Below are 20,528 nucleotides of genomic sequence, written 5' to 3' on the forward strand. Positions count from 1 at the left end.
CCCTAACGGGCCTCCCGCCCAACGGCTGCCCGCGGCCCTTGAGCCGGCAGGCGGGCGGGGCGGCTGCTGCAGGCGGGGCGGGGCCGTTTCGGGGCGTTTCGGGGCGTTTCGAGGCGTTTCGGGGCGTTTCGAGGCGTTTCGGGGCGGGGCGGCGGTTTCCACGGCAACAGCGGCGGCGGCAGCCGGGCCCGGCCGACATTTTGTGGGCCGAGGTGCGTGCTGCGCCGGGGGCGTCGGGTTGGGGGTGGGGGTTGACTTGTGCATAAAAAAATATATGTTATGGTTGAGTTGTCGGGGATGCTGAGCTATAAAGGTGGGGTGGTTTAACGCCGGCTAGTTCGGAAGGGGCCTGCGGCTCTGCTGTGCTCAGCTCTGCCTCGGGAGCTCACAGGCAGCGCCTACGCGTGCGGTCAGGGCTCTGGGTTGCTGCTTAAGCTGGGCGCTGGGGGCTGCAACAGCGGGTTGCAGGCACGTCTGATGCCCTTTATGTAGGCTGTAAGCCCTAGGAGCGTTTTTAAGTTCTTGCAATTCCTCCTTTTCTGTTGTATGAGTACCTGTGAGGTTCTTATCACCCCGGTGCAACTGTCCCTTGTCCGCTCACGCTGCAGGGTAAGGGATGTATGTGCGAGCTGTGGGATGCAGCTTGCTGCCCGCAGGTTGCTTTGCAGCGCTTTTCGTTGAGTTAGTTTGGCTCACTGTAAGAGTTGGTGATGTTTCAAATAGGCTGGAGTACTTGGGAATGGAGAAATATAAATATATTTCTTGTTCTTACAGAAGTCTTGCTTCAACATTTTCCGCAATATTCTGTGCTCGACAAATTGTGGTTAGCAAGCTAGCGCTTCTGTAGTGCTTCACCAGAACTTTGAAAACTTTTCTAAAGCTTCAGTGCTTGAGGTTATGTGTTTTGAAGGGCCACTGCTGCACTCCGCCAATTAACACTTGACTGATCTCCATGTTACAGGCTGTCACAAGTCAGCTCAAAAATGTAAAATAGGTGGAGGTTTCCTATTGAAAATTTCATAATGTTTATTTCATTTTGTGGACTTCATCCTCTAGAATGTATATATATGTGTGTGTGTGTGTGTGAGGCTTGATTGCACTAGGAAGTAATGTGTTTTGGAGCAGGGGGTTGTCAGGTTAATTTGATAATAAACACTAAGTCTTAATCTGCTTCTGGTGCTTGTTTGCATAATAAAGTAGTAGGGCATAAAATAAAAGGAGTTAGAAGAAAATTCATGACTTTTATTTGAGGGATGGCTATAACTGATGTTGGACTTGTTTAATCTGGTGACAACAACATGTAGCATACCTGGCCACTCTAAAGAAGTGTGACCAAATGCCTTTAACTGATATTTTTTCATCGTTCTCTTTCTAACTTTCTGGGGTAATAAACCTCACGGTTTGAGCTATCCAGTGTTGGTGTGTTCTCTTTATTAAGAGAAAAACCCTGGCCACTCCATGAAATTCCTCTGGCATTAATAAAATACTTTATTATTGAAAGTGTCACACATGTTTGCTTTTATTTGTTTGTTGAAATTTTCTCTGAGGACTTTATTCAGGCTAGACAAAGTTTATTCTCCTTTGAGAACGTGTTCAGCCAAGTGCCCCACGGGAAAGCATGATGAAAGTACCTCCTAATATGCAACTGCCAGGTAACTTCAGTGTCTGGGCAGGAGCAGGAGTTCAGCTTCCATGTGACATGCAGGTGAATGTTGCCTGCCTTTGTGTCTGTTGAACCCGTTATAATCAGTTTCTATTTGTAATGCATGAGCTCCCAATTTCCATGTGTTAATATCGTCAAAGCCCATTACAATTACAGTTTGAATTGAGTTGACAGAGAGTGCTTTATTTACTTCAGGGTTCAGCAAATCACATAGCAGGTGCTGAAGAAGGTAGATGTTGTTTTGCTTTGTTCTCCAAACTACAGTGGCTGACAGGACTGTAGACGGCTTGAAGTAAAATCTACTTTACCTCCTTTCTGTCCGTTCAGCAGAAGGTAAGGAGGTGTTGCCCTCATGCTTCTATTGGTGTGCTTGGGACACCTGCAGCATGGCTGCACAGTGAATCGAGGGCGCTGTGTTACATCGGCAGGGCTATAAACAGCCAATCTCCTTTAGCATCAGGGCTTCTTCGCTATAATCAGCTTACACACCATTTGCTTATTACACTGAGCAGACCTGCTGCGGCACTGTTTGGACAGTGTCTTATTCGTGCTGTCCTTTTAAAAGTTTAAGGGCTTCTTATCCACATGCCCACCTACTGTGCTAGCGCTGCTGTATATGTAACCCTTTTCCAACGGCTGTTCCCATCTCTGATTTTCTGAACAACAGGTGATCACTGTGCATTTCAGCCAGAATCATGGGACTGTTTGACAAGCTAGCAGGATGGCTTGGGCTGAAGAAGAAGGAGGTTCATGTTTTGTGCCTTGGTTTGGACAATAGTGGCAAAACAACAATCATAAATAAACTTAAACCTTCAAATGTAAGTAGTCTACTTAGTTTACTGTTGATGTTTTACTCTGGAGTTGATGTCTGTTTAAACTGTTTTTGCATGCTGTTACTGATTGTGATCATGAAAAAGGTGTGAAGAATTTCTTGATTTGGCACAGCGGTACGAATGTATTTTACAAATTTCAAACCAACTAAAACTAAATGTCGGCAACCGCGTGCATGTTATGAAAACATTTACCAAAACCAGTGTTAACATGGCACATCTTCTAAGATCACTCAGTAAAGAGGGGTTTATGATGGCTGAGATGAGGATTGTGCATCTTGGTTATATGCATTTGGAATAAAGTGGGTTTTTGTTGCTTATATCAGGACACAGATTTTGTTTTTTAAATTCCGTTGATTTTTATTTTTTTTGAAGAGTACCACTGGGCATTGTTTAAAAATATAACTCAGTAAAAGAGCCTTCTATTCCTTGGAATTAGTATTCTAATGAGAATGAAATAACTTGATAAATGAAAACTATAAAATTGCTTACTGTCTGTTGCCAATCATTTAGGGGAATTGCTGCAATTTTTAACAGAAAAAATACATATGTATATAATATCTATACATACATATATATGTATATGTACCGTTATGTGTGTGTGTATATATAAAATATAACGTATGTGTATATATAAAATATAACGTGTGTGTATATATAAAATATATATATAAATATATATACATACATACAATTTTTGAAACCTTCCCTGTAGCAGGGTTTTTATGTCAGGATCACCTTAGTAAAGGTGTCCTAACTAGAGCTAAATACTGATTTTAAGATTTATCACAGGGGTAGATATAAAAGAAGGTCCTGAGGGATTAACTTGATTAAATAGAATTTATTTCTCCTTTGCTTTACAGTAAGTCATGTAATGAGAATTTACTTCTGAATATTTTCTTTTAATGTGATATTTTAGGAGGGTGGCTTTGCATTCAACTTGCATAAGTCCTATCTTAGCAAGACATGGCAAATTCTCTAATGTGCAACAAACGTCATTTGATCAGACTTCATGAAATTGGTTTTAGTGAGTTCAGTCAACAGATGATTTTCAGCTCTGGATATTCTTCAGAACAGTGTGGTCTTCTCAAGAGCAAGTGCTGCTTTGCTGTAGGAACAATATATCAATTGCCTGGCAATTAGAAGTGTTGCTCTGCCTGCCTGCGGTTGTATCTGCTGGGCCTCATAAATACATTTGAAGTAGAGGAGATGATATTATTTCTTTAACATTTATTTTGCACAGATTTTCCCAGTTGATGAGAACTGCTGACTAAACCGTTTAGGATGGTGAAATACCATTCTCACAATAAAACTGTAGATGGATAAACTAAGCTTGTTTCAGTTGCATGGGAAGAGTAAGTGTTTTTAATAAGGGGCTCTAGGAAGTCTGTGAAAGGATTGTGTATCACTTTCTCGGCTCTATAATCTGAGGACTTTTGTAATCTAAATGTGATCTGTAATCTAAATGTAACCTTTCTCCCTGCTCAGGATTTTTACTTCCTAAAGGAGCTATTATTCTGTTGTACTGATTTAGCTGAGGGGTTACTTCACTAGCTCAGCAGTAAATCTGGTTACCAGTCAGGTCTATTAATAACACTTCACATTTTGGCCATTCCTCCAGTGATCGGGTAGTTTGAGCAGAGCTACGGTTAGGCCCTTGTGTAGTGTCTGCAGTACACTTCCCAGCCTCAGACAGAACCTTCCAGACAAGTTGAGTATGGTTTGTCTGATGTGTTGACAGAAGTATACCCTCTTTTGTCAAAGAGGCTTTGGGCATTGTGCAGTCTTGTTTGTGCTGACCTTGTGGTTGTAAGAGTGCATGAGTATTTTGAACTTTGACCTCAGTCATAGTCTTCAAGCTGTCATCTTCCACATCAACATATCTTATCTTTATTTCTTAGGTAATGTCCACATGTACACGCACAGTCTAATGTAATCTCACTTTTAAGGATGAAATGTCTTCAGTGCTCTTGTCCGATTGTGTCTACTGTTTTTCCTAGATAATGAAAAACCTTGATTGTGAATTATTATGCTTTTCTGGGAATTTATTTAGAAACAGTATGTAGACTTATAAAAAAAAAAATCTTTTGTATTGCATTGTGTTTTTGCATATTGTATTTTGTATTGGGAAAAATAGATGTATAATATATTCATGTTACCAATATATTTCAATATTTATGTGTTTTCTAATTTGATTTAAAAATTTGTACTTTCTCTTATAGGCTCAAACTCAGGACATCGTTCCAACAATAGGATTCAGTATAGAGAAATTCAAGACATCCAGGTAGCAGTTTCTTTAATTTTCTCCCTTTTAATTGTAATAGTGTGCAACAGTTGGACTTGCATCACATTTTTAGTGTAATGTAACTGAGCATAATGGTGTGCTGGCGTATTGAAGTGTTATTTAGCCTGCTGCAGTTGTAGCATGCAGGTGTCTTAGCTGCAATTCTGGACTGACAGTGTTAGAATATATTCCATGTTTTGCACTGCTATAAAACTATATATGTAAAGTATTTTTTTAATTTTTTTTGTAATAAAAGCTTTGCGGTAGTGTGTTATGAGCGTCCGATTTCTTTCTTAACTGTTTCAGACTGGGACACTGTTACAGTCTTGAGGACAGGCGGTTACTTAGGTGGCAACCTGTATTCCAATAAGCACTCTCACTGGAGAGACTCTGAGGAGATTGCTGTCTAATCTCATTAAATGAAAAATGGTGGTTGCAGCCTTAGCAATGGAAAGATGTCAGGGGCAAAGGTCAGGAAAGGAACAAATTATTGGCTGAGTGAAGGCCAAGCTGTTAGGAAAGCTAGGTTATATGTAAGGGATATGGCGAGGCAAAAATGTTTCAAAGAGGTAACATTAGATACTAGTTTATTATTTTGTAACCTTCATTGTGTATTTTTAATGGGTACAGTCAGTCTGCAAGACAATTGTTTCCTCCTTGAGCTGACATGTGGGATTGATGGGGTTCCTGTTTTTTCAGGAGGCTCACAGCTGTATTCTGTCTCAGTAAAGCACATAAGATGCGTTTGGGTGTGTGAGAATGTAAATCCATTTATATTACTTTCCTTTATTCTAGTCCTGTAACAGGAGAAGTGACCTGCGATTATACAATGTAGAATGTTTAACCAAAAAAAAAAAAGTTCTAGTATTATAATCAAAACCTTGTTTTGGAGTTGTTAAGAACTTTTTACGTGGCAGGGCAGCTGGTCTAGAACCTGGTAATGTCTGGATATAGACTGGAAAGAATGTTTTGAGACCTCCTCATTTTGATATTGCTTCCACTCTGGAAGCTATGTGGGACTACCCAAAATAGAAAAATATTGCTTTCAGTGTTGTCTCTGTAAACATTTCAGAAGCAGATCAGAGTTTTCGTGTCATGTTCTGGAAGCTGACCTTGTGTTTAGCATTTGTGTGAAATCTCAAAGTTGCAGAGACTGTCCTTTGTAGCTTGGTCACCTGCAGAAACCTGTTAGTGCCAGAATGTGATGCTTCTCTGAAGGGAGAGCAGGGTGTGTTTTTTTGTTTGTTTGTTTTTAGTTGTTGGGTTTTTTAAAGTTAGTTCAGCCTACGGAATGTTTTTGATGCTGTTGATGCCTGTCTAAGGACAGAATTTAAGACAGGATGTGCATTTTAAGTCATGGCTCTTCCAAATTTTATATACTCAACATTGTAAACAACATTCAATGATAATGTGATCAAAAGAGAGGCTGAACGTGAGCTTATTTTGTATTCAGTGCAACTTTCTGTAATTGATTTAGTTCTTTTTGCAGAGAATAAACATTTCTTCTGTTGTGAAGTATTTCTATGATAAGACCACAAAGCTGGGTGGGATAGTTTTGAAGGCAGATACAGCAGCCAAAGTTCCTTTTGGAATCATTCACAGATAATTGGGATTCAAGTTGATCTGGCTCTTTCTGTCAGGGTACCAAAGTAAATGGTTTGGTTTTGGTTTTGTTCTTTGTGGCTGATTTTCTTTTCTTTACAGTTTGTCTTTCACAGTGTTTGATATGTCAGGCCAAGGCAGATACAGAAACCTCTGGGAACATTACTACAAGTAAGCCTATTATTTGTTTTAAAGCATTGCTGTTCATATTAGCGGGCATGTACATTGTATAGATGGAAGTCTAATAATACCTAGTGCTTAGAAATGAGTTAGAGAAGAATTGTGCCTGGTGTTCGACAGGAGGTTGGTCTGGTTAAGTAAAACTACTTTAAAAAGAATTGATATGCTCATAATTATCATATTTTTGGGGACATCTTGTTATCTCAAAGATTGGAGGAGTGTGCTACAGGTAAGATTTAAAAATAAAAACAAAAAATCCTGTAAGAAAGTACCAAGATAAATTAGGTCTCTTGCTTTTCTGTTCTTCTGTAAGAGACTTTTAAGAGCCAAAAGATATTGGTTGGTGGCTGAGGGTTGCCTTTTTTATTTTTTCAATACGTGAGGAGCCTCAGAGGATGAGGTGACACACGTAAACTAAGAATTTGATCAAGTATTCTCAAATGTCACTTATGAAGTAGGATGTAGGATTTTATAACATTATGGTACTCATAGAATCACAGAATGGTTTGGGTAGAAAGGCACCTTAAAGATCTGTTCAGTTAGAACCCTGCTGCAATGGACAGGGACCCCTCCCACCAGACCAGGTTGCCCAAAGCCCCATCCAGCCTTGAACACCTCCAGGGATGGGGCATCCACAGCTTCTGTGGGCAGCCTGTGCCAGGACCTTCACTCTTCTGAGTGAAGAATTTCTTCCTTATAGGTAATCTAAATCTAGTTTAACTAGTATTCTAGTTTAAAGCAGTTACCCCTTGTCCTGTCACTACACACCCTGGTAAAGAGTATCTCCTCATCTTTCCCGTAGGCCCCCTTTAAATACTGGAAGGCTGCTCTAAGGTTTCCCTGGAGCCTTCTCTAGGCTAAACAACCCCAACCTGTCTTCACAGAAGGAGGTGCTTCAGCCCTCTGAGCATCTTTGTGGGCACCCCCTGGACTAGTAGGTCCACATCTCTTGTAATAGGGGACCCAGAGCTGGATGCACTGCTCCAAGTATTGACTTACTGGTAATAGATACTATTGTCTATTTTTCTAGCTTCTGATGAAACTTGAAGCTTTATTTCTGTTGTTTCATTGGCATTCTGTAATACCTGTTGCTGATCAACAGAAGGTGAACATTATTATATCACACAGAAACAGCTTGTGTTCTCCATTCAGGAGATTATAATATCATTTAAATATTCAATAAATATTAAGTGTGATAAATCTCATAGTATTCTGTAACTAAGGACTAACACTTCATCTTCTTTCCATGTCAAAATTGTGATAACAATTTGAAGACTTGCGTGAGCATCGCTTTCAAGAGCATTTGATGTCTGTTTCCCAAAACTTTCAGATTTCAATGGCTGATGCCCTTAGGCTGCACTCAGAATGCTAGCTGAGTGTTTCATAAGCAAATGATTTTTCTGTCTAATGTATTTAATGCAGTAAATTACTCCTCGTGTGGCACAAACTGCTTTTTTAATGTTAATGGGAAAGGAGTTTCTTAGTTAATGCTGACAGTGAAAAGTACGCTTGTATCCACTTCTGTTCCTGCAGTCAAATACTGAAGATTAACTTCTGCTAAAAATAATATAAAATAATTAAGTACTGTTTAGTTTACAAAGTTAAGCTGGATTTAACTTTATAAGAACAGCAAAATGCCAATTAATTCTGATCAAATATCTGCGTTGAAGTAGTTGCTTCAAAGTACTTAAAGTTTGCCCTTATACTTGGCTTGAACCTATCTTCCAGGTTGTCCTCAAAAGACAAGTGTCTTAATTATTTGTAAATTTATGTTGTGTTCCTGTCACTGCTACCTGTTTGTGAAGTTATTTTGTGTTAGTAAATGCATGCTAGGACTCCATTTCCTAGCATTGTACACTCAAACCTTTTGATTATTAGCTGAAACAGTCAAAGTATTTTTTTTATTTACTATTCAAGTTCTGCTGTATTTCACAAAATAATGGATGTTCTCCTGCAGTCTTAGACTGGTCAAGATATTTCTTTTTGTCAGTGGCGACTGGTTTTTGTGTTGGTTTTGTTTTGTTGATGGGGTTTTTGCCTGTAAGATAGTACTGAAGGGTATGGGGGGTGAGGAAGTACCTTTAATTGTCTCTCAGAGAAAAAGGACAAATAACTATGACATTAACATGTAAATTAAGAATACCTTTTGTGCATCTCCTATAGCTGTTCTTCTGAATTGATCGGACTTTATTTTGATTTCAAATAAGTTTCAATAAATGAAATATGAATTATAAATATGCTGAAAACAGGAGTTGAATGGTGCATTTACATTTTGACAGTGGTCATTTTTTCAGCAAAATGTCTTGATGATTTGCAATAGTAGAAAGTTTTTACCTGTTTTTAAAAAGTTTAAAAAAAAATAAAATCCTATTTATGCAGACTTTTGTGAAAGTTAATCTGCATGTGCCTGTTTGTTAAACAGCTGTTTTTCTTTAAAAAATAAAATCAACTTCAATTTTAAAAGAAAAATTATAAATAAAATTGCTCTAGTGTAGGAAACAAAGGATTTTTACAAAAAGCTACCTACAGGTTTACTTTGTGACCACACTGTCAGCATAGCAGTCAGTTATGTTTTCAGAGTTCATTTTTCAGTCTCAGTGGTGAAATCACGATTTCTGAAGAGGCTGTTGTGTACACTGAACCTTGTAAGAGTCATGTAGCTAACAATCTCGAGTCTCAAAAAATGTATGCAGGTTGTCAAAAGGTTGAATTTCAGAAATAGGGTTGGATTCAAATGTTAATGGCAAATAACAGAAATTAGAAGAAAAAACAGGTTTGTTTGCTTTTTTGGTGTTTCTTCTGAAGCCTTTTCTTAATCACAGTTTAAGAGAACCTATAATTTGCCTCTTTGCTCTTTTTATGTTATGCAGAGAAGGCCAAGCCATTATTTTTGTCATTGATAGCAGTGACAAATTAAGAATGGTTGTGGCCAAAGAAGAACTTGACACTCTTCTGAATCATCCAGGTGAGGAGGCTTTTTTCCCCTTGTGTCTCCATATTCGTTATGTTGTTGTAAGAACAGCTCTTATTAACTGAAACATTCTGCATTGTGAATATTTTATAAATATTTTAGACATTCACGAATACTAGAATGAGAAAAATAGCCCTGGATAAGTGTTTTTTTTTTTATATACCTATTCCGACTTACAAACTGATTGTCAGTTGGCTACATTTTGTTGGATTGTTTCTTCTTGGACTTCCTTCTTAATCAACATAGAACAAAAGTTGTGCTAGTTTGAAGAATAGTTATTTGACCTTTTAGAAGCTGGAGAGCCTGTATACAGTGACTAACATACACAAAATTCCCTTGTCTAAATTTTTCCATGAAGATTAGTTCCTTTAATGTAAATTTTATTTCTTTTATCTTCATGATCTTATCTTATTACTGTTGCAGGATAGCTGGAAGTAAGGATACCAGGGTAGTTATACCAGTCAGTTTCAATTGTCTATAAGAGGATACATGGGGCAGGACAGAATATGAGAAGATTCGTGGTGAGGCATTTAGTTTTAGAGGATTTTACTTTTTTTTTTTTTTTTCCCCTATGAGGCTGTATTCTCTTAGATAAGTTTTGAGATCAGTCAACTCTTCCCTTCTTTGCCTTTCCATATGGCCAACACTATTGGAATCAAATTATGTATTTATAAGCAGTGTGCAATTTTGATTGACTTTCAGCACTGTAGTAGCTGTTCTGAGTAGCCAGAGCGTAAAACTACATGCAGGAAATTTAAAAGTGAAATCATACTGCAATTTTATATTTATTTAACTGGTAGAGCCTTAACTTGTGGGGTTACAGTACTAGAAGTAAGAAAAGAGAAATGCTTCTATATTTCTAACCAAGAATAGTATTGTGAGATAGGAGCCAATCATATTGCTATGGTTTCCTTTTCCATGCAGGCTGCATATAATACATGCTCAGCTACAGCATCTTTACTGATGAGCTCATATGTGAGCTGACTGGGCCCTCATCATTTCACCTTCAGAGGAATGGGCCACTTTGAGTGTAGACGCTGAAAGGACGGGCTTGCAAAGTTCAAGGGGAGGGAGGAGGTGAACCAAGGGCTGCAGGTGGATTATGTAAGGATCAGGGAACTCTAACAAAGCAGGTATTAACCACACTGGTAAACAGGTGATTCTGTTGATACAAGGGAAGCCACATAAGACTAAGGATAGGAGGTAGACAACACTGCAGTATGTAGAGCTTTATTATATAACACAAAAGAGTAAAAAGCGTTAAGGCTGAGGACTTGCAATTTTGGGTATCGTATTTAGGTATTAACAGGTTACTAACACTGATCTAGTAGGTCAGCACTCTTCAGCTTTTGATATGCTTTATGTTTTTTCATTCTCAAAGATGGTGGCTGCGGCCATCTGGTGTATTCCCCAGCACCAAGGAAGGGCGCTACTGTATTTTTGCCTTGGGGCAGCTCGGGTGAAATGCAGCAGTAGTGTTCCTATTTTATCCTTTGGAATTTTGACAGGCCTTAATCCAAGAGAGCCAAAGAGAATAATTTTTGATAAAAGTAGCTATTAACCACATCAATCTATAACTGTTTTACTACAGTAATATTTGTATTTGCATTACTGTTGTTCCACCCTTCTTCTACATGCCCTGTTTTCTCCCCTTCTGTGCTTCTGCCTCTGTGATCCCCCTCTAGTGGTTTAAATGAACATGATTACAGTGTAAGTGGATGCCTTGAATAGATTCCCGTCCCTGAAAATCTTAGCAATCCTTCAGTAAAACAGGCTTTGCCTGAAGTGGTCAGGTGAAAGGGAGTGTGAAATGTGAAGCATTAATGGTGGTAGAAGTTATACTAGCTGGGATTGTTATGAAGATCAAAACTACCACTTGTGATAGTGGACTGTGCACGCTACAAATAACAGCTTGTTTAATGATCACTGTTACCTTATTACTTCAGCATTTTGCAAGATCACCCTCATTAGATACCTAGTAGATTACCTAGTCAGACGTTGACTCTTGGGTCACTTGACCTCCAGCACATGCTTCTAAAAATAAAATGAAATTTCTATACGTTTGAAATGCTTTGTATAAAATTACACATTGCATGTCTCTAGTGTCTGTCTTTTTTTTTTTTAACGTGTTATCTTAGAACTTATTGCAACAAGCAAATGTTAGCTTTCCATCAATAACTGCAAAAAGATGGGGGGAAGGGGAAATTATAATAGGAAACAATAAGGTAGGAAAAAATGCGTCTGTTTGTCGGTTTATTTAGCAAACATCTTTAAGTGTGCATTTATGAGTCTATGTGGGTAGGTACCCATTCTCAAGTACTTAATGAAAAAGAAAACTACAGTGAGAGCTCCTTGGTAAATTTGGCTATCTGCGTATGTGATGTTAACAAACTTCTGTGGTTCCAATATATCCATAAACTGCAACCTGTGAGTTCGAGAGTTCATTTAACTGTACTTTAGGTTAGTGTAAAAGTATCAGTTGGGAGACACAAAAGCTATTCAACTAATCAAAATTTTGGAATCAAAACAGAAATTTAATTGTATTCTTTCTGTGCTTCTATTTTAAGGCCTTTGATTCATGTTAGAGGAAAAAGTAGTTCCAGGTAGGGTAAACAGTTGTGAAAACATCAGCATTTTGTTGAGCACTCACGATCTCTGAGTATGGTTGTAGTAGTAGTATCTCCCCTGGATTTGTGGGAAGGTTCAGTAAAAGCATAATTAAGAAGTTCAATTAATTTCAGCGTTAGAGTTGTTTTTTTTAAAGATGTTCTGCCACCCTTCCCAGCAGGGTCAGCTGACTTGTTTGGAGGTTCTGAATAAAACCTTAACTTGTTTCCTATGGGAAACAACCTCTTCACTTTACTATTCTAAGAAGCATCTCTATGGTAATTTTCATCAGTTTTATTTTTAAAGATCTTTTCCCATGAAAAATTTTATGGGTTGATTCAAATCCAAATTTTCCCAAATCCCACAATTAATCTTTTTAAATAATGTGGAACAATTTCTGTAGCTGGCACTGATACTAGTAATTTTTTGCCAGCTTTATTCTCTTCAACCTGGCAGATGTATGCTTTGTTTCCTTGCAATGACTCTTTAGCCTTTCATGGTAATCAGCGAGGCTTTGCATGTATAAATACACCAGAAACTAGCAGTGTATCAGGGTCCTTGGTTTGGACTATGGTTCCCACTATTAACTACAAAGAGCTTCTGGAAGAGAAGTCTTTGTTCAAGTGAAGGTCAGATAAGGGATGTCCTGATGTCTGCATCTTTTATTATTTTATGAATTTTAAAGAAAGTCATGGATGTACTCCAGGATGCTAAAAAATAGTGCAGACTACTCATATGCATCTACTTTTGGGAGGATACGAAGGAATGCAAATAATTTTTCTGTTCACTTTACACATCCAATCCTCACTAAACAGAGGCACACAGTATTTGTAGGAAATTGCTTGAACTCCTGTTCCTCAGCTTCACCAGCAACTTCTACCTACAGCTTTAAATATATGTATAAGGTAGGGGGAGATCCCAAAGCCTACCAGAAAGTTTGAGCTTTCTTGAAGCATGCATCAGAGGCCATGTGACCCAACAGTGTGCATCTTGGTAGGATACAACCTTCAAAGAATTGCAGTTGCAGGTGAGCAGAATACCTTCTTGTATTGTTTGTAGTTTGTAATTTGCAGAGATCATGTTGCATATTGTCATGGTTCTTCTATTTCTGTTTGTGCCTAGATATTAAGCACCGTCGACTGCCTATTCTGTTCTTTGCTAACAAGATGGACCTCAGGGATGCAATATCATCTGTGAAAGTATCCCAGTTATTGTCATTAGAAAACATCAAAGACAAGCCCTGGCATATCTGGTAATCTTTCATTTTATTTTTATTTTTACTCTTTTATTGGTGACAATTTGTATTCATGTTTTAGTCCTATCATGCCACTCAGTATTATGTAAGACGCAACTAAATCTACCAGATAAAATGCTGGTCTCCCATATGTGGAATGAGTGGAAACATTACAATACTTGCTATGAAATAAATTTTATAGGCACGGTACAGTACATTCATGTAGACTGTGAGTAGAAAATTTTCGCAAGAGAACTGTTACCCAAATAATGAAATCGAGAACTTCAGTGAAATTGAAAAGCAATGTTCTTATCAGAAGAGTAGCTGTGTCTATTTTTGCTGGGAAATTGTGTGGAATTGCCATCCGTGTTGCTGCTGGATTGTCTTGCGGGATAAATAATATCAACAGCGAAGCCTTTAGAGTTGTTTTCTCTCAGTCTCCAGGTGCTGCTGTTAAAAGATCCCTTAGTAAGCTGTTCCTGTGGGAATTCAGAGAGACAGTATTGCACCACATAATGTCTGAGGGCTTTTTTTTAGTTTTAAGAACTATTGTATTTTCTTTCTGAAGGATGTAAAGCTTTCCTATAAATAAAAGAATTGTGTCCATGTTGACAGGGGAAAAAACCCTTTCTGCTCAGAAGTTCTTTACAGAAGTTAGATTTTTAGCTTACAAAAGCTCATATATTGTAAACTAAAATTGATATCAGCAGCTAAATGCTGCTGAAAACTGAGATTTTCATTTTAGGCCCTTTAATAATTAACTTGATTACCTGGGCATTGTTTTGGGATTGTTGCTTTACACCGATGAATTCCCAAGCTCCTTGAGAAATAATTGTATAGATAACCACAAAGCAGTGTGGATTCACTGCTGTGTTAATTTTCATAAGCTGCTGAATGAGGGGCCTTAAACAGTTGTACCCCTGTGATTCAAAGGGTAAATTCACACTGTTCTCATTGTGGCCTAATATAAACAGTCCTAGGGTGGCTGTTAGAAGAAGTGTCTATTCACGGTGCATAGTACTTGTTTCCTCCAGTACTCCAGCACCTTTGCTTTGTATAGGAACTATGTGGGAGGAAGGAAGGTGCTACTTTGGTCTTGTAGACAGAAAACATACGTTTTACAGTATTTTCAGAGGGCGTTATTGAAGTGTATCTGCAGCAGAACAATATGGCTGCCTCATGTGGGAGGTCTTCAAGAGCCCCTCATGTTCTAAGAATGATTCCCCTGTCTCAGAACTGTAGTAGTTACTCAAAACTAAAATCACATCTTGAAAGTTCTTATATTGGGAAGGTACTGTAGAATTAATCCTTTGAGAAGCAGTCTTCTCCAGGTGCAGAAAACTTAAGTGTACATGCTACTTTGCTGTTCTGTAAATTAGAGGTATAGTGATGAGTTAATTGAAACTAGTATTATTACAATGTCTTCATAATTTGATTTGTTTCTTTCAGTGCCAGTGATGCTCTTAAAGGAGAAGGTTTACAGGATGGTGTGGATTGGCTCCAAGGTATACAATATGTAATTCTCTTGCTCTATTCTCATTCTGTTAAACTCTTTTCATTTTGTAAGTTTTCTTCTTTATTTCCTTTGTTTTCTTTCCATCCATTTCTGCTGTCAGATCAAATCACACAGTGAGTACTGATGCTCTATCTCATACTTACCTTTCATTTTTCTCCTTAACATGCATGGAAACATGATGTTAGTTCTCTGCCAAAAGCGTGTATATGAAATGTTAATGCATACTCTTGAAACAGTGCAAAACTTTCTTTTAGGTAATAATAATACCTGGTGTTCCAAAACTTTAATTTGTATAGTGGTAGCTGAGTTTGTTCTTTAATTTATTCTTATTGGCCTGTTGCAGATTTCCGTATCTTGTTGTTAAGCATTTGGAAATGGTGAATAAGCAGGCTAGAAACAAATACCCTGATTTTAAATTATTTTTTTTTTGATGTAGAGCCCCCAAAAAAACTGTTTACGTTGTAAAGATCCTAGCATATGCAGACACTCATAACCACATAGAAAATAACAGATCTGGCTTATATGATGTATTGCATACACATTCTTTAATTGCAAACTTTGTGTGGTTGCTGTGTTATTTCCTTATGTTGTGTATTGGTAAGGATTGGGTCTCTATGGTCCTCCCATGTACTGCTAAATGTTTAGAATAGTGAAGTGTGATATTGTTCTAATTTTAGTGCTCTCAATCTAAGTACATTGCTTACATTGTGAGTGTATTAGGTAGTGGAGAATAATCTGAGTCTGAGAGCAAAGTGCTGTGCAAGGTTCGTCTAGATTGACGTGTTCTGTGCTTTGGTAGCCACTAGATGTCAGCAATGTCCCAGAGTTAATGCCACCAAATTTCCTTCAAAGGTGTAGCTAAGTAGTATCAGACATTCTACCTGATTAACATTACTCCTCGTGTCCATGGCTACCAGACTGTCCTTTCTACATAGAATCCTTTCTGTTAATTAGAAGGAGATGGTTGGTTTTACTACACTAGTACAGAATACAAAAAACATTTGGTCATGTTTTCAGGTGAAGGTATACTAACTAAAAATAGCTTTTACAAAGAGATTTACTGCCTTACTGAGAAACGGATGCATCCTCCACCATCTAAAAGAGTTCTGTAGTAGAGAAGCAGCACCTTACTACCGAGCTTCCTTCACTGCTGTATTTCATTACAGAGAGTAGATTCCAAATATAATACTATTTCCTAATTTTAGGCATAGTTCTGATTCTGTGATAACTTCCTGTGATTTCCAGGGTCTCCACTTGTTTTTGAGAAAACTTCTAAGTTTCAGTCCAAAGTTGGAGTTGATGATTTTGTATGTAGCTTCAAGCTACTTAAAGAGGTTCTCAAATGTTTATCTAAATATTTTCTGATGAAATGTGATGATGATGCTGTCACTCACTTGTATAGCTCTTTAAGAATTTTAGCTATCTGTGAGAGTGAATAGCTATCATTTTCTGAGTTGAAATTCTTCTTGGATGTGTTTTACCTAAAAAGAATTCTGATTAACTCCCATTTCAGTGTACCCTAAAAGTTTAAGTGGGGTTAAGTTTAAACTGGATTGTCACCTAAGCATGTGTGGTTTGGCAGTTACACTTTCAGCAGATGAAGATTTCATTTCAATTTCTACTATGATTCTCCTGCCCATTGCTAGAGCACTGGAGGAGAAAAGTTGGAAGAACTCTGTTATATTGGTCTCTAAATCACAAGTGTCATAAACTTACGTGGAGGAACAGACACCTGGTTCATGAATGTTTTTTTCTCAACAACCATCCTTTTCTTAGCTACTTTTTGCAGATCCATTGTAGGTCTTTTGCAGACTCATAGCTTCCCTGGTTTCAGGAGGGATCAGGTTTTGCCTTTTTTTCCTCAGCAAGAGTTGAGATTGCTTATTTTGACATTTTGTAATGTGGATTTCTATTGCAACACCATATCATCAGTAGGGTAAAACGAACCTGTCTCATGTCGGACTAAACACAGCTGTCATTCTCTACTACTGCTTTTAATTAAATTGTGCTGACTTCCCCATATTGTAATGGGGATGCAGTATATTTATGCTAACTAAGAAAATCTTTGAAGTGAATTTGGAAGTGGCAATCAGGCTCTCAGTATGGAGAAGTGTGGTTACTGAGCAAGGATGTTTCCATGTGAATTATGCAAAAACAAACTTTAAATCCTTTGGTGTTCATTGCTGTCAGGGAGTTAATTCTAGTTTAGTTATGTGGAAGCTGAAATGTGCACTAGGAACTGAAATGTGTACTTCACAGCTCTCAGACCTTGTTCTCATCCTTTACCTTAAGCTTGTAAAGGATAAAAATTATGTAGACGGTTCTTCCTGTTTAATTAGCTATATTTGAGGAAAACTACTTGACTGTGGAGGAATTTCAGAAGTGGTTGTGAGAGAAAATTGAAAACAACTCAAACTGGATTGTGCCCCATTATTTTAACTACAACAAAGTATCTGTTGATGTAGTTCCATAATTTGGACATACTGGGCTATGTTTTCAAAAAGCGAAATAAAACAATACTTCATCTTACTTGGATTTAATACTAGCTGTCTCTTTTTATTAACAGATCAGATCCAAGCAATGAAGACATGAGAGATAAATAAAAGATGTATGGTGTTCTCACAAGTTTTGTTAGTAGGTATATGAGATCTTGGAAAAGAAGAAAGACTTGAAGAATACAGCCAGTTCAGCTAAATATTCTGTGTTGATTTGTTTCCTTTTAGTATCGCTTCCAGGAAAAATGCATTAGATAACATTGTACCTCAGGTAATGCACATCCATAAATTAAATTGAATCTCGGTGACTGGAGAGCATATTTTAAACCAAAAATGTGTAAATAATAAGCATCTGCATTCATTTTAGTTATAGTTGATAATTAGCCATCAAGAAGTGCCCCTGTGTTTTTTTGGGGAAGACAACTTTTAAGCAAGTGATAAAATGTATATTCCTGAGGAAGAATAATCAGCACTTCCTGAAATAAAGCTGTATGAAATCCTTAAAATTTGGCACCTGCGAACAGTAGGTATTTCTGGCATTTTTTACTGTAAATTGTGACATAGTTTTTTTTAATAACCATCTGCAGTAGGCTACTAGAAGAATATTTTGATTGAAGTTACAAGGATTCAAATACTAAGTGCAGCTGTTACAAATGATTGCAGATGTTTTTAAGGAACTGCTCATAATGAAATGTTACAGTCTGTTTTTGTGATATGCCATGGTTATATTTGCATTCCCATCAATAAAATTTCAAATGTACTGCATGTCACTTTTTTTTAAGATAAATATGTTCATTGATTGCCTTTACATTATGGGGGTTCTTGGGTTTTAGTTCATTTCATTCAGAATTTTTGTCCATTTTATGATGGAAATAGCATTCTATACTGTAATAAAATGGTTCTCTCAATAAATTTTTTTTAATTGCATGCATGTGTTATACTTTCTGATAAGCTAGACTGCAGTTCCAGGTATTTGTGAAGCATACAATTGAAAATTATATTTTGGAAACAGTTAAGGGGCAGTTCACTAGTAAGTAGATCATTAATATGAAATATTTATTATAATTCTGTTATGTATAAAATATTTTACTTTCAAGAGGGATTTTTAATAAACTTTTGAACTTCAACGATCTAGTCTAAGTAACAAATTAGACCAGTGCTAAGCACTCTATTTTTGTCATGCCAACTCTTCCTCATTAATCCCTCTTCCTGTGTCTGATAAACAAGAAGACACTCACAGAGTAGTAAAGATGGTCCTTGACTGTATTTCACTTCCACTTACTGATTTCTGTGGGAGATTTAATATGTAGGTCTTGGAAAAGTTTTTTTTTTTTTTAATCTCTCATGTTAACATATAAAACTCAGAAATATTCTGTAAGCAAGCCTTTTATGGCTTACTTAATAGAGGAATATTTGGAGCAAAGGGAACTGCCTGAAATGATAACAGCTTGATGTACTTTAACTCTTTAATAATAATTGAATTTTAACTCACCTGCTTTGCTCAAGGGAACTCTTACTCTAAAAATCTATCTTACAGGATGTTATATTTCTGACAATTCTGTTTGTCATGAAGATATTTATCCTGCATGTCTGTTTCTGTGACACCTTTGGCCTACTGCTAAAGATATACACAATCAAGTACAAAGAAGGAAAAAATTTAGAAGTTTTCCGAACTCTGAATGATATGGCAACTTTTTGGTTTACGTTGCATTGGATAATATGGCAACAAAAATAATATTTTTGGAGACATCTTTTTCTGAGTACAAACACTTTGCAATTATTTGGTTCACTTAGATGTTATACTTAATTTTAAGTTGACATTATTTTTTCCTTACCAAAGCAAGGTTTAAGTTCTTACATAAAACCTAACTGCATTTCTGCCTTTCTTGAATAAAAATGTTTTTGAATATGGACCTTAATGGCTTGCTGATGACTAGTTTTGTTGACCACATAAAATACTGTCTTTTTTCTTATGGTCATGGGAAGCTGTTTGAACCTACTGCTTTCTTCTTCCACCCACAAATCTGAAGGAAGTACCCTATTAACTTTTACTTTGTGCTTTCCAGTGAAGTTAGTAAGTTCTTTGAAAACAGCAGTTACTTATTTATGCTGTTTACTGCCCCCCTTTTTTGGGGAATTTAAAAAATTATTTTATTTTTAAATAAAATAAAGATCCTCAGCAGATCTTTCTGTTCCTCTTCTACCAGGAGACTGTGTTGGATGGAGATCTCTTTGAATAAGTGAGAATAGGGACATTCCCTTCAGTGACGTTTTGTTTTTCAGTTACCGCTTTAGTCATCACATGGCTACTACTTTTAGAGCATTTGTGATTGTTGTGTGGAACATACAACTGAGCAAGGAATGTCTGCATGTTCAGCTCTTCTTGCATTGGGACTGTTCCATAACGTAGTTGCTACAGCCTTGACCTGCTTTAATAGATTTGGTACATGGATTGTAAATAACAAAAAAGCCTCATGCATCTGTACAAAATGCTTCCTTGGAGTTTTTTTCTGAGTGCCAGTAACTGTTGCTTTTTAATGCTTTTATCCCATTTAATTTAGAATGCTAATATAATTAGATTAATGAGTTTTACCTGGATGCTCCAAGGCAATTTGGATGTATGAGTTTTAGCTTCAAAAAAAAACGTTCCTTTAGAGGTTTAAAATGTGCTTTTAGAATAGTCTGTGGTTTTTTTGTTTTGTTTTTTTTTTTTTTTTTAATACCATGTTACCATAGGTATATGTAGTTTTCAATTTCGTAAGTGTGAAGCTGAAAGGCAATAGAGTGACTGGAAAAGCCTATGAGACAGTTCTGTCTTGACAACCTATGCAGTGTGGTATGCTATTGCTTCTCCTTCCATTAAGCACTTGACTCTGCTAAGCATTTATGAATTTCCTTAAAATATGCCTGATCATGCATAAGACTGTGTGCTTTCAGCTGAAACATGAGACGGTCACTTTTGCATACAAAGTACTGCTTTCTACATCTCTCCTTCACAAGTAGGAGGCTATCAGGTAAATAAATGTGTGAATCCGAATTCTTTCTAGCCTTGCCTCTGGTACTTGGGACACGAGTCTCTGGGAATTTTATGTGCTTAAACCTGTAGCTATTTGCAGGTGTGCCAAGATTTCTCATGGCCCAAAGAC

At 37.2% G+C, this 20,528-nt stretch overlaps 1 protein-coding gene across 2 annotated transcripts; it reads left to right on the plus strand.

The window, feature by feature from the left end:
• The first annotated feature begins 86 nt into the window (after nt 1-86).
• Nucleotides 87-18,309, plus strand: ARL6 (ARF like GTPase 6). 2 transcript variants are annotated; one of them, XM_027449410.3, is made up of 8 exons: nt 87-212; nt 2,331-2,481; nt 4,716-4,780; nt 6,482-6,550; nt 9,430-9,524; nt 13,260-13,389; nt 14,821-14,876; nt 17,454-18,309. In XM_027449410.3, exons 2-8 carry the CDS (start codon nt 2,359-2,361, stop codon nt 17,477-17,479), a joined length of 564 nt encoding a protein of 187 aa, XP_027305211.1. In that variant the 5' UTR covers nt 87-212; nt 2,331-2,358; the 3' UTR covers nt 17,480-18,309. The 2 variants fall into 2 exon arrangements, with proteins under 2 accessions (XP_027305211.1, XP_027305212.1); XM_027449411.3 differs by having other exon boundaries at nt 4,716-4,777.
• The last annotated feature ends 2,219 nt before the right edge of the window (nt 18,310-20,528 follow it).

This window comes from Anas platyrhynchos, chromosome 1, assembly GCF_047663525.1.
Source record: "Anas platyrhynchos isolate ZD024472 breed Pekin duck chromosome 1, IASCAAS_PekinDuck_T2T, whole genome shotgun sequence".
In the NCBI taxonomy this organism is placed as follows: domain Eukaryota; kingdom Metazoa; phylum Chordata; class Aves; order Anseriformes; family Anatidae; genus Anas; species Anas platyrhynchos.

Coding starts and splice junctions, on each gene's coding strand:
- ARL6 (XM_027449410.3), top strand. CDS start 2,359: ATGGGACTGTTTGACAAGCTAGCAGGATGGCTTGGGCTGAAGAAGAAG. Junction 4,781..6,481: donor AAATTCAAGACATCCAGGTA/GCAGTTTCTTTA, acceptor TTTTCTTTACAG/TTTGTCTTTCACAGTGTTTG. Junction 6,551..9,429: donor CTCTGGGAACATTACTACAA/GTAAGCCTATTA, acceptor TATGTTATGCAG/AGAAGGCCAAGCCATTATTT.